Source organism: Limanda limanda, chromosome 3 (assembly GCF_963576545.1).
Source record: "Limanda limanda chromosome 3, fLimLim1.1, whole genome shotgun sequence".
Taxonomy (NCBI): domain Eukaryota; kingdom Metazoa; phylum Chordata; class Actinopteri; order Pleuronectiformes; family Pleuronectidae; genus Limanda; species Limanda limanda.
In genome coordinates, this window is record NC_083638.1 from 18,130,560 (window position 1) to 18,142,023 (window position 11,464).

Below are 11,464 nucleotides of genomic sequence, written 5' to 3' on the forward strand. Positions count from 1 at the left end.
CATTATGACAGAGACGTTCACCATCAGCCAACAGTCATTCAGTCAAGACCAGATTCCTGATCGTTCACGTTTCCGACGGACAATGGCAGCGACATCGTGTTTTAGCGTGGACACACTTTGTTCTAGCTGCTCTGAGAAGTCTCTCATCCGACGACCCTGCTCATCTATAAACAGTCTGAGCCCCAGCAGGTCAGACTCCTCCTGGAAAACACACAGAGCAGACACACAACTAACAGTTGATCAACAGTGTAGAACATTTGTTAAAATGAACGCACATTTAGAAGGTGACACAATAAACTAACCTAAAACATAATGCGTTCTTCAAACGGGTGAAAATACCAGCTTTACTTGTTGGAGGTAATAATGCTGAACCCATCCAGTCGTTTCACTAACAGATGGCTGAACATATATATTCTATATCACATTGTATCAAACAGCTAATAAAATAACATCTAATAACGATAAAATTCCCTAAAATGCTTAATCGTAGATTAAAATGTATGAAATCCTCACTTACTGTGGTCATTCCCCTGTAATCGAACTGAGACTTTACATGAATGTCAGTTTTGTATTAACAAGGTCTGACTGTAGTAAACGCTCACTAAGGCTGCAGACAGGCACAGATACATACACTGGGCCTGTGTCTGCGCAGGCGCTGAAGCTGACCCCTGACTGAGGTCATGCTGTGGTAGAAAACCTTGAGAGCACGGGCAAATTCTGCATCGCAGCTGGGACGCAGCGACCGACTACGGCCACCATCCCCACCTGAAATCAACAAGAGAGAAAGTGTGTGAGCAAGAGGAGGTGAATCAGAGTTCCTCTCTTGTGAATTAAAGAATGGGAAAACTCTGCCATGTAACATTTTTAGTTTTATAGTCTCAACTGTACATTACTATAAAAAGATACAGCATAAGTGCAATGTGAACTCTATTTTGAATGTGTGTTTTTAGTTCACTGGAATGGAAACACATTGAGCACAGCTGTGATGTGTGTGTGTTAGTTACCGTTCCTGGTCGTGTTGAGTTGTTCCCTCAGACAGTGATTTTCTTTTCTCAGCAAAGCATTATCACTCTTTAGTTGTTCCACATCCTGTAGCAGAGCTCTCACTGAACAGCTGAGCTCCGCAGAGTTTACAGGCTGAAACACACACACACAATCACACTCGTTTATAAGCACCATGATAACATTTTTGAGTAATTCTTATGAGAAGTCTTTTGAAAAAACATAGAAGGGATTCAGACTTAACATTAAACTCACCACAGCGTTTGTTGGGCCTTCCTCGTCGAGGATGAACACACCGTCTGTCGTCATCCTCACTCCCTCCAGAGACGACACCAAGTCGGTGCAACCATCTGAGACAAAAGCAGCACTGATCAGCTGCTTAGATTCTGACTGTATCGATATGCAGTGCTGTACATAGTCACATGTAACATGAATAAACCAACAAGACCAACATACCCAATAAAGTTAAGTTCAGGGGGAAAAAGTTACCATTAATTCAAGACCTGCCCGATCACTCATGCATCTCTCTCCATTCTCACCTTGAAGGCCCCACAGCTCCAGCACGACAGCGCTGCTCTGCAGGTAGTCCAGCAGACGCTGGGAGGTGTGGAGGGAGGCAAAGTGGACTCTGTGGTCCAGCAGAGGGTTGAGGTTGTGCCACACAGCTGGAGTGTAGAGAGGCTGACTGCAGTCAAACATCCTAAAACTAAGAGAGCGGGAGGAAATCAACAGTGGAAGAGAAGGATCTCAGCTGTGGCCACATGAATCCAGAGGAAACTAATATTCAATAAATACCAATATATTATCACAGTCCTCTGCACTGACTGTGCCACATAACAACTTTACGATTACAATTACGTCTCTGTAGTAGCCCCCCCCCCACCCCCCCTTTGCGCCTCACCCAAACTGAACCCCTCTATTGCGGGCCTCTCTGATCCAGCGCAGACCACAACACTGTTCCAGGACCAGTTGGAAGTCCAGTCGTCGCCCCAGTAACTCAGACGGATCGATCAGGATGTCGTCTTCACCGAGTGGGCTGGAACATGAGAAAGTTATTTACTAATAACGAAAACTAACTGTGTGTTTGTGTGTGCGGTCAAAGTATTACACATGTTGTGGGGACCTTAAATTGTTCACACAGTTACATTATGGGGACTTGTCTGCCTTATTGAAACAAAATGCCCCAAAACGTAAATGTTAAGGGCAAGAAATGTTTAAAGGTTAGGTTAAGATTAGGTTATAGTTAAGGTTAATGTTAAAGTTAAGGTTCGGTTAAGATTAGGTTAAGGTTTAGGTTAAGGTAAGGATTAGGGTTCAGCAATAGTAACTTTGATGAAGCTACATTAAGTCTCCAGGAAATCATGGTTAGTAAATGTAATGTAATTTCTTCTGTTGTGTGTGTGTGTGTGTGTGTGTGTGTGTGTGTGTGTGTGTGTGTGTGTGTGTGTGTGTGTGTGTGTGTGTGTGTGTGTGTGTGTGTGTGTGTGTCTGTATGAAGAAAATAGTATGCATTATTTATATGCATATATCTTTTAACTGTTCTGGCTAATAGATGAAACTACAAATTGCAGTCTGGAGATTATGTTTTAAGTGAATTCACCCATGTCATGGATTTAAAGTTAAAACTCTGACACTATCAATAATAAATTAAATTGCATTTATAGAATCTTGTCAACAAAAGCATTGACTGCAGTTTTAAACTATTAATTAGATAGAAACTGGAATTTTGTGCGCCTCATACAGTCCAGTGGAGTTGCAGGGAACCAGCTGAGCTTGTAGAATGGCCTCCTCTGTGCCCTCTGACCCCAGCACCTGCAGACAGACATGATCATCCAATCATCACTAAGAGCTTATCCACCATTTACTGTATGTGTGCTGCGTGTTCTGTGGTTCCACCTCCAGCTGCTCCTCAAGAGGGATGCGGAAGGCCAGAGACTGAAGCCAGAGGTGAGCGGTGCCCAGGAGCAGAGGCTCCACTGGATCCCAGAAGGGATCCTTCTCTCTGGGTAACGCAGCGGCAGACAGCCCTTCTACTCTCTGACAGCACCAACACAAGACAAATCAATGTATATGGAAACCAGTAGGCAAATGTAAACTATGATGTTGATGTTGTGTTACTTTACTGAATATTTTCTTTACTGCGAAAAATAATGATTTTTAAATAGTAAACACTGTGAGATAAAATATTTGACTGAATATCAAGCGATACAAAATAAATACAAAGCAGGTTTAGTCATTTTCTCAGCTGTCTGTTGATTCCTTATGTGTCCAGTCGTGATTCTTTAGTCACAGTTTCTGGTCACTAAGTTTTAATTATTTAATTTTAGTTCATACTTTTATAAGGGACAGGGAGACCAATCATTCTTCAGATCTGCAGAAGTATTTAGTTTAGACTTAAAACATTTATTTCAGTTACTTACATTGATCTCACTCTGCTCAGCCTGATGCTGCTGATAAACCTCTTCCATCAGGAATTTTCGGTTCACAAACTTGGTCTTGGACCACATCCAAACCTGGGGAGGGCGTAGTTCAGAGTAGGTCAGAGAAAGAAACTAAAATTCTAATTGAAATTGGATTTGTAAAAGGAGAGTGTGTAAACGAGAGACAGACAGAAAGACAGAGGACCGACCTGTTTTCTTCCCGTCGATGTGATTCTGCAAACAATCTCTTTCTCCAGATCGTGGCCTTTTGGATCAGACAGCGCCAAATTCTTGATCTCCAACTTAAACTCCACCTCCTACAAACATGGCAGAGCAAGAGTTTATTCCTTTTTAATAAACAATGCTGAGCCATTTTGCCACGCCCATTTCAACTTACTCCAGAATACAAAAATATCCGTAGGCCTTGAATTTCCTGCAATGTTTCATGATTTTTCTAGTATGTCTAGGCCCTGAAAAAAAGCCCCCCAAAGGGAAATAATAATAATAGTAAAAATCCTTACCATTTCAATAGGGCCTCCCACCGTTCGGTGCTCGGGCCCTAATTATTCCATGTAAATAAGGTCTATTGATAATGAATACCAAAGAGAGGTGTAAACCTTGACCTGTGTGGAATGATGTTGACGAACAAGGTTCACACACAATTTATACCAGACAAGAGATTAAAAAGAACACGGTCAACAGGAAGATAATATGAGGGTTAAATTAATCTGATGATGTCACCTTGCTCAGCTCCTGGCTCATCTGATTGGCCTCGGCCACCATAGGCATCAGTTTGATGTAGTCGTAGAACACGGCCAGCAGACTGGGGTCCGTGTGAGTGCTCTCAGCGCTGGACTCACCTGAACACAGACATGTTTAAATATGATCTTCCTTAACTTGCAGCTCTCTATCCCCTCACTCACCCAGGTGGACGCCCTCAGCAGCTGCAAGCTCAGACTGGAAGTAGTCGTAGTCGTAGCGGCTCCAGTCGTCCCCCCCCCTCTCTGATGGATAACCAATGAACAGGTAGGTGCAGTTGGAGCCTAGAACCAGGCGGTCCTGGAGGGAGAGGTAAAGGCTCCATGTGAGATTTAACTACATGTTCTAAAGTTTGTGGGTGTGTTGAGACTCACCAGGTGCTGCAGCTCAGCTGTCTGGGAAACAGCGTGTCCATTGACAATGACCTTTGACCCTGGCTGAGGTGTCAGTGTCACGCGGCGCTGTTCATTCCTGAAGACGGCATGTCGCTCCTGGATCCTGACACACACACACAAGTACGCACACTGATGGGTTTGTATTAGGTCCAAGATACAGGAGGTGACAGACGGATACTTTCAGCAATCTGAAGCTCCCAGACACTGTCCATCAATGACAGCGTTCACATCCACCTCTGGACGATAATTGTCTCTGATATCACTCAGTGATGTGATGTAGTGGGAACTCACCCAAGGCCCTTGATAGAGATGGAGCTCAGAGAAGAGTCACACAGGCCGATGTCCCATTCACCTGGAACACAGAACAGCGATAATGAGGTTTAAACTAAAACTAATTTAACACATTTAAAACTGTGAGGATCTGCTCTCTGAAAGTTTAACTGAAGGGGGGGTGAGATTGTCATCACAGACTCGACTCACCCTCCTGGATGAAGAGCTTGACCACTCCAGACAGCTGAGCGTCCTCGTTGATGTTCAGGATGTAGGGATGCATCTGCATCATCCTCCTCTCCTGAGTGACCGGGACACGTTGTGACAGAGGTGGTGGACAAGAAAAGAAAATATCCACTTCGTCCATTTGCAAAGATGAAGTTTATTTATAAACTTTAACCAAGATTTTCATTTATAATCTGTGTTTGTGTGTTTGCCTTATTGTGCATTTGTATGAGAATGTGTGTACCTGTGTGATGTTAGCATACTGTTGCTCCCAGTCCTTCAGCGCCTCCTGCAGGTGCTGTTCCCACAGAGTCTGAATGGCTCTGATCTGGAGTTCGTTATGAGTCAGCAGCTGACGGAGCTCTTCTACACCCCCCCACACACACACACACACACAGACATACATGTTGACCTCTCCACAACCTTCACCTTTGCAGATCCACTCGTTTCTAAGGCAGCAGTGACTCTTACTGGTCTCATCGTGGGCTCTGCGTCCCTCCTGGCCCAGCCGGCCCAGTCGCTGCAGGAGTCTGGCGTTTTCTGCCTTCAGCTCTTTGACCAGACGCTCGGTCGGGCTCTCGTTCACCACTGCCTTGTTCTGGATACGCTTTGCCCTGAGGTAATGGGGGAGGTAGAAAGGGTACAAGGGGTGAGGTCTGTTAGTAGGGTACAGCTGAAATAAAGGGAACTTAGGGAGCCATGATACTTCACAGTACCTCTCCGCATAGCGCAGTGTTGAGAGAGACTCCTCAAAGCAGATGTCAGCAGGGCTCAGTGTGGCAATCTAGGAAATGTGTTCCATTTGCAAACTTAAAGCAAAGATGACCCAGCAAAGCTTTTTATAAAACGTATCAGACAGTGCAATGGAATGTCTGTTACCATTACAGTGCGACTGTTGCCTCCCAGTGCAGACTGCAGCAACTTGGTGAGAACTGAGTCTCTGTAAGGAATGTGGACGACCTTCTTCCCCACAGCCACATCGGCAAGAGCACTGGAGGAGGCGAGAGGAGGTGAGAGGAGGTGCAGACTACAGATAAACCAAATGCAACAAAAACTCAATGAAACAGTCAAACTACCTGATGACGTTGCCCAGGGTGGTGAGGCTCAGGTTGATGGCTGTGCCCTCTTTGAGTCTGTCGGCCTCTGACCCCGACGACCTCTGACGCTCACTACCGGCCAGGTCCACCAGGTTGATGTTGGACTGCTTCGTGATGCTCTCTTTGGAAAAAATCTGACAGGGGGATGACAACTACAGCTGTTGGAGGAAGCCTGGAGATAACATGCGGCAATAAAAATGATGACAGAGACGATACCGGAGTCACAACACGGGGGAGGAACGTTAATGGATGCAAGTCTGGGAGATGAGTGAATATGGAATTATACTGTTTTGAATTTGTTCTTATTTATTTTAGCGATTGAGGAACTTGCTACCTCAGCAGCTTCAGAAAACAGTGCGGAGTCTGATGCCTGATTCTGAGTCAGAGTTTTTCTCATAGTTTTGGAGAGATGCTTTAGTGTCTGAATGATGGAGGTATTCACCTGTTTGAGCTGGAGGACGATCAGCATGTGTGAGCGACTGCTGTTGGCGTTCATGTGAGTAGCAGCTGTGGTTCGAGTCCTGGTGCCCTGTTCCATCAGCTGCTCCACCTGCACAAACATTTACAGGTTCTCGTTTTTCATGTGTTTCCAAATGCAACAGCTCAGTTTGTGTCTTTGTGTGGCAGCCTCACTCTCTCTGCACCTCCCCCCCCCCCCTCACCTGTTGTGCACTGTCACAGGGGACAGTACGGAGACCCTCCACATAGAAACCTCTATGCTGCTCCTCTCGAACTCTGAGGGCCCCAGACGTGCGAGACCCCCGAGACAGCAGGTCAATTACCTGGAGGTTGAGAAAAGAGACAAAGAAATCAAAGAGGGTGAGAAGGAGGAGGTCCGGGTATTAATGAATGACCCCTGAAGTGTTTTAATATCCAGAGAAAGAGACGACAAACAGAAAAGTTGCTGAGCACTGAACAGAAACACAACTGAACTGGATATTACCCATCAGCCCCAGCTTCATGAAACAGACGAGCTGCAGCTGTTGTAAATGCAAACTTTGTTGAGAATTCTTGATATTTCAAACATTTCCTCATTGAATATTTGAGATAAACACTGTTTTTTATTGACTTCTTAGTCTTTTTAACTCATCTACAGTTTAGCATTATACTGAATTAGCTTGACCTGATTCTGACGATTGAAGCTGCCACTTTAAGTCAGTTACACACTTCTCACAGGAGACTGAGCCCGCTAACCAGTTGGAGACTGTGCCTTGGCTTGACAGGATGGTGCGTATGGTCACATTAAATCATCAAATTCTTATTTTGTCATATTAATAACTAAATTTGTTTATTTGTCGTCATTGGCCACCACGCCTCAGACGGACCTGCTGTTTACTGCGGTCAAGCCAGCCGACACTCGCGTCTCTGCGGTCAAATCAGCTGACACAGAAATTATACTGACATTTATGGTAAACGCAACCAAAGCGTTTTTTCAAAATAAACTGTTGACATGGAGCATGTACAAAATGCATAATTAAAAAGGAAATGGATTGGATTATATTCACAAGAAGTATATATTGTCTCACATAACAATTTTATGAATAGCATTTTGACTGTATCAATTTACAGATTTTACAAAATAAAAGTCACACATTTTTAGCTTCAAGTAGCTAATTTCTGGATATTTCAAAGTACTGTAAAAACACTTTGATCAATAATTCCAGAGGGAGACTGATACACCTGTCCTCTGCCTTGCACGGACCAAAGGAACTGGTCGTTTTTAAAAGTATTGTCTTGTTCACTGCGGCTCTCCACGCTACACCTTCACGGCGCGTGGAGTGACCACCTGGGAGGGACGCCTGATTTTAAGTAACATTTAATCCCACTTGGCCTACGTTGTGTTTAAATAGGTTTATATTTGGTTTATTTTGTTGCTTTGTTTGGTTGTTTTCAACCCTGACATGTTTTAATTATCTTTTTATTGTTGGTCCGGTGCTGTTGGCCTGAGGCGGCGACCAAATTCCTGGTGGTGGCGTTCCTTCACAACCCGTTTTGTTTGGCTTGCAGTGTCACAGGTGGTTAGTTTATTAATCCCTCCCCCTTTTCTTTGGTTCTCGTCGCCATGGCAAGTCCCAGCCCTGTCCCTGTGTGATCTTGTCAGAAGTGTTTTTAACACATATTGTTCTGTTTGTTTGTTTCATTGTGCTTTTTTTTTTTACATTTATTTGAGTTATTAAAGTTCTTTTGTACTAGTTGAACACGTCTCCTGCCCTGTGATTCAAACAAACCTGTGCTGCTGCTCCTGCTTTCCCTCACACTACACAAGTGAGGAGTGGGAATGAAAGTGGCACCATTCTCAGTGAACAATCAAACTCATTTTGAAGCAGCTGTTTCAAGGTAAAACACTTTGTATTGGGTTTCCTTCCAGGACTACAAAACTACAATAAGAAAGAGACAAAAGGAAGAATGTAAACATAATAGAAGCTGCTTTACCTGCTCATTATAGATTTCCATCATACTGAAAAAGACCTGTGTGGAAATCATGAACAAAAACATTTAAGACATTTCTAAATAATCACAACACACCTAATAACCTGAAGCACACACACATACACACACTCTCTACCTGACACTGTCTGGTATCCTGGTTTTCTCTGATCGCCTCAAACAGTCGATCACAGAGTTTAGGAACCAGACCTTTGTTGGGCCCGTAGCCCACCATGGAGTAACTCTTCCCCGAGCCGGTCTGCCCGTAGGCCAACAGCGTGGCATTGTAGCCCTGCACCAACGAGTCAGGACATTTACTGTTAACAATGATTGTGCACCCTCAGAAAAGTTCATGTCGGCCAAGGAGCACAGAACAAAAACACAACACCTCACGACCAATGGCAACAGAGACTGCTGTGATAAATGATGACTTTTACCTGCAGGGCATTGTCCAGTATTCCTTCTCCCAGGTCCTGGAACACACTGTCCTGGGGATAGAAAAGATTACATATACATACACAATACATATGTATGTAATGACTGTACCAATCCCTTCCCTGGAGCTGACCTGGTCAGCGTATCGCCCCCCCTCCTCCTCAGGCACGTAGAGGCCCTTGCGGTCTCGAGAGAAGCCGCTGTGGGACCAGTAGGCATAGTCGAAGCAGAACGAGCGTCGGGTCTGAGAGTCACGTGGGTCCTGGATGGTGATGGAGCTTGACACCATGGAGACGACACAGTGGCTGCCTGCATCCCTCTCTCTCTGCGCAAGGAGGAGGAGACGCTCTCGATTACATTTAATAATTTAATAAGCAAGGAAGTAAGAATGAGATGTAGTACTTTCTTTAAGAGTTTAATGAGATTGTTTTGTTAACAACACTCTTACTACGGAGGTGGTTTAAAACAAGTGTCACACCTCATTGAAACAATGCTCTGCCCCTCCTGAAAAGTGCTAACAAATCTAAAGCTCATTTATTGTGACACCACTGTGTGGTTTGCTACAGAATAATTAAAACACAAAGAAAGAATGACAGGGGCTGGAATTTACACAGATCCTTTAAAATGGCCCCAGCTAAATTATTGGTGTCTTTAAAATTGTGATATTTCAAGACAAATTGTCATTTAGTTTCACAGGAAAAACTGGTTAGTAATAATTGCCTAGAAAGAGTGTGAATAAGAATATTATTAAGGGTGCTAAATATGTCTAAAAAAAACATTTGATTGCGATTATCTATTATTTACTGTTTTGTTAGATATTGAGAATTATGGACGCAAATTAATTTTCTCAATTCAAATTAATCTCAGAGACAATTGTGTTCCAGTTAATTTGGTCCCGTTCTTACAATATTCTGATCATTTATTTAACAAGTATCTCCTGAAGGCAACACAACACCCAATTAATCTACATGAGGAAACAACAGGGCAGAACAGCCACATACATGCTAATATTAAATCCTTCTAAGTTGTCAGTGTGGTCAGATACATTATAATGTATATTATGAATTGGCCAGCACCAGGAACATTATGAACATTTTGTATTTAGTTTAATTAGATGAAAAGTGATAAATGTGCATGAAGTCAAATCCTCCTGAGTTTGTCAGCATATCTTAGAGTAAACTGGTAAAGAACCATGTTGGCCTGGTAAACTAGAGGTAATATTCCTTCTAGTATATTGAGTATTAATACAAATACTATACAGCTGTATATAGTAATATGTGTATGTTACACACTGATAATACACATACATTAGGAAAACAGCAGGCAAATAAACAATATAAACTGCATGAAACAACAAATGGATGAATCATTTCTAACCCACTGAACACTGACCTTGTTGAAGGGACGGACTCTGATGGCCACTTTGACACAGTCCTTCCCGTGCATGTCTGAGGCTTTAGCTCTCATTGTCAGCAGGCAGCTTTCAGCACAGGGGACTGACTGACCCAGCGAGTGATCCACTCACTCAGAGCACAGGAGAGCAAACTGGGTCGAGTAACATGCGGACACAGACACATTCAGGGCAGCGGGAGACACACAGGTGAAAACCTGGGAATGTAGGTCACTGCCTTGTGTGGCTTCACTGGAAACATTTAGTTTGAATGCTTTAATGTGAATGTGACTGTAAATTATCAACTTAAAGAGACAATGGAAAGCAGAAACTGTCCCAGGGTAAAATGAAATAGTGCTTTATGTGCTGTATTTAATAAACTTGATAGAAGTTAGAATTTTATAACTTATTGTATTCCCTTGGTGATTGGTTAATAAATTGAAGCAGTGGGGAATAGTTTGTTTCACTTTCCCCTCGTCCAACACTCTGAATTATTGAGTAGAGAAACAGGAGTCAAATTCACATGATGGTTACACATGTTTGTTCCTTTTCAAACTGGAAGCTGGTGGAGGATGTTGGATCTTAGACGCCGCCTGGGAAACATCTCTTAACTCTGCTCACCTCAGACACACAGAGAGAGAAATACTTTGCGACACAATCACTCCATCTTCACGAAAAACTGAAATTGAGACAAGTGAGATAGGTTTTCAAGCATTGCCATATTTATCAAAGAGCAGTCATCAAAAATAAGACATTCTACGTACATTCATCAGAAAATAGCCTATGTGACAGATGCTGTAAATCTAATCAAACAAGCCTATTAACAAATCCCAAAACAAGTTGAGCAACTCCAAATGCTGTGCAAGTCCCCCACCCCCCCCTCCCCTCTTTCACAATATACAACATCCCCATAACGTACAAAACAGTCCACTTCTGTTGGGAATAGTGTTCAAGTCTGTGCCTGGTTCACAGAAAACCTCCCAAATCAACTGAGTGTATTTTAAGACTATGGCATAGGCAGCCTGCTTAGATGATCAAATGCAA

General features: G+C 43.3%; 1 protein-coding gene across 1 annotated transcript; it reads right to left on the reverse strand.

The window, feature by feature from the left end:
* Positions 1 to 42: 42 nt before the first annotated feature.
* kif28 (kinesin family member 28) lies at positions 43 to 10,476 on the reverse strand. Its single transcript, XM_061068907.1, has 27 exons — positions 10,423 to 10,476; positions 9,164 to 9,355; positions 9,033 to 9,083; positions 8,735 to 8,887; positions 8,602 to 8,637; positions 6,831 to 6,950; positions 6,611 to 6,718; positions 6,148 to 6,302; positions 5,951 to 6,062; positions 5,788 to 5,855; positions 5,543 to 5,685; positions 5,316 to 5,437; positions 5,057 to 5,147; positions 4,868 to 4,928; positions 4,556 to 4,679; positions 4,346 to 4,481; positions 4,164 to 4,282; positions 3,632 to 3,739; positions 3,419 to 3,515; positions 2,899 to 3,035; positions 2,744 to 2,814; positions 1,904 to 2,038; positions 1,542 to 1,708; positions 1,261 to 1,352; positions 1,005 to 1,137; positions 632 to 765; positions 43 to 201 (listed from the first exon to the last, which is right to left on the reverse strand). The coding sequence occupies exons 1-27, from the start codon at positions 10,474 to 10,476 to the stop codon at positions 43 to 45; spliced, it is 3,078 nt and encodes a 1,025-aa protein (XP_060924890.1).
* Positions 10,477 to 11,464: the final 988 nt, after the last annotated feature.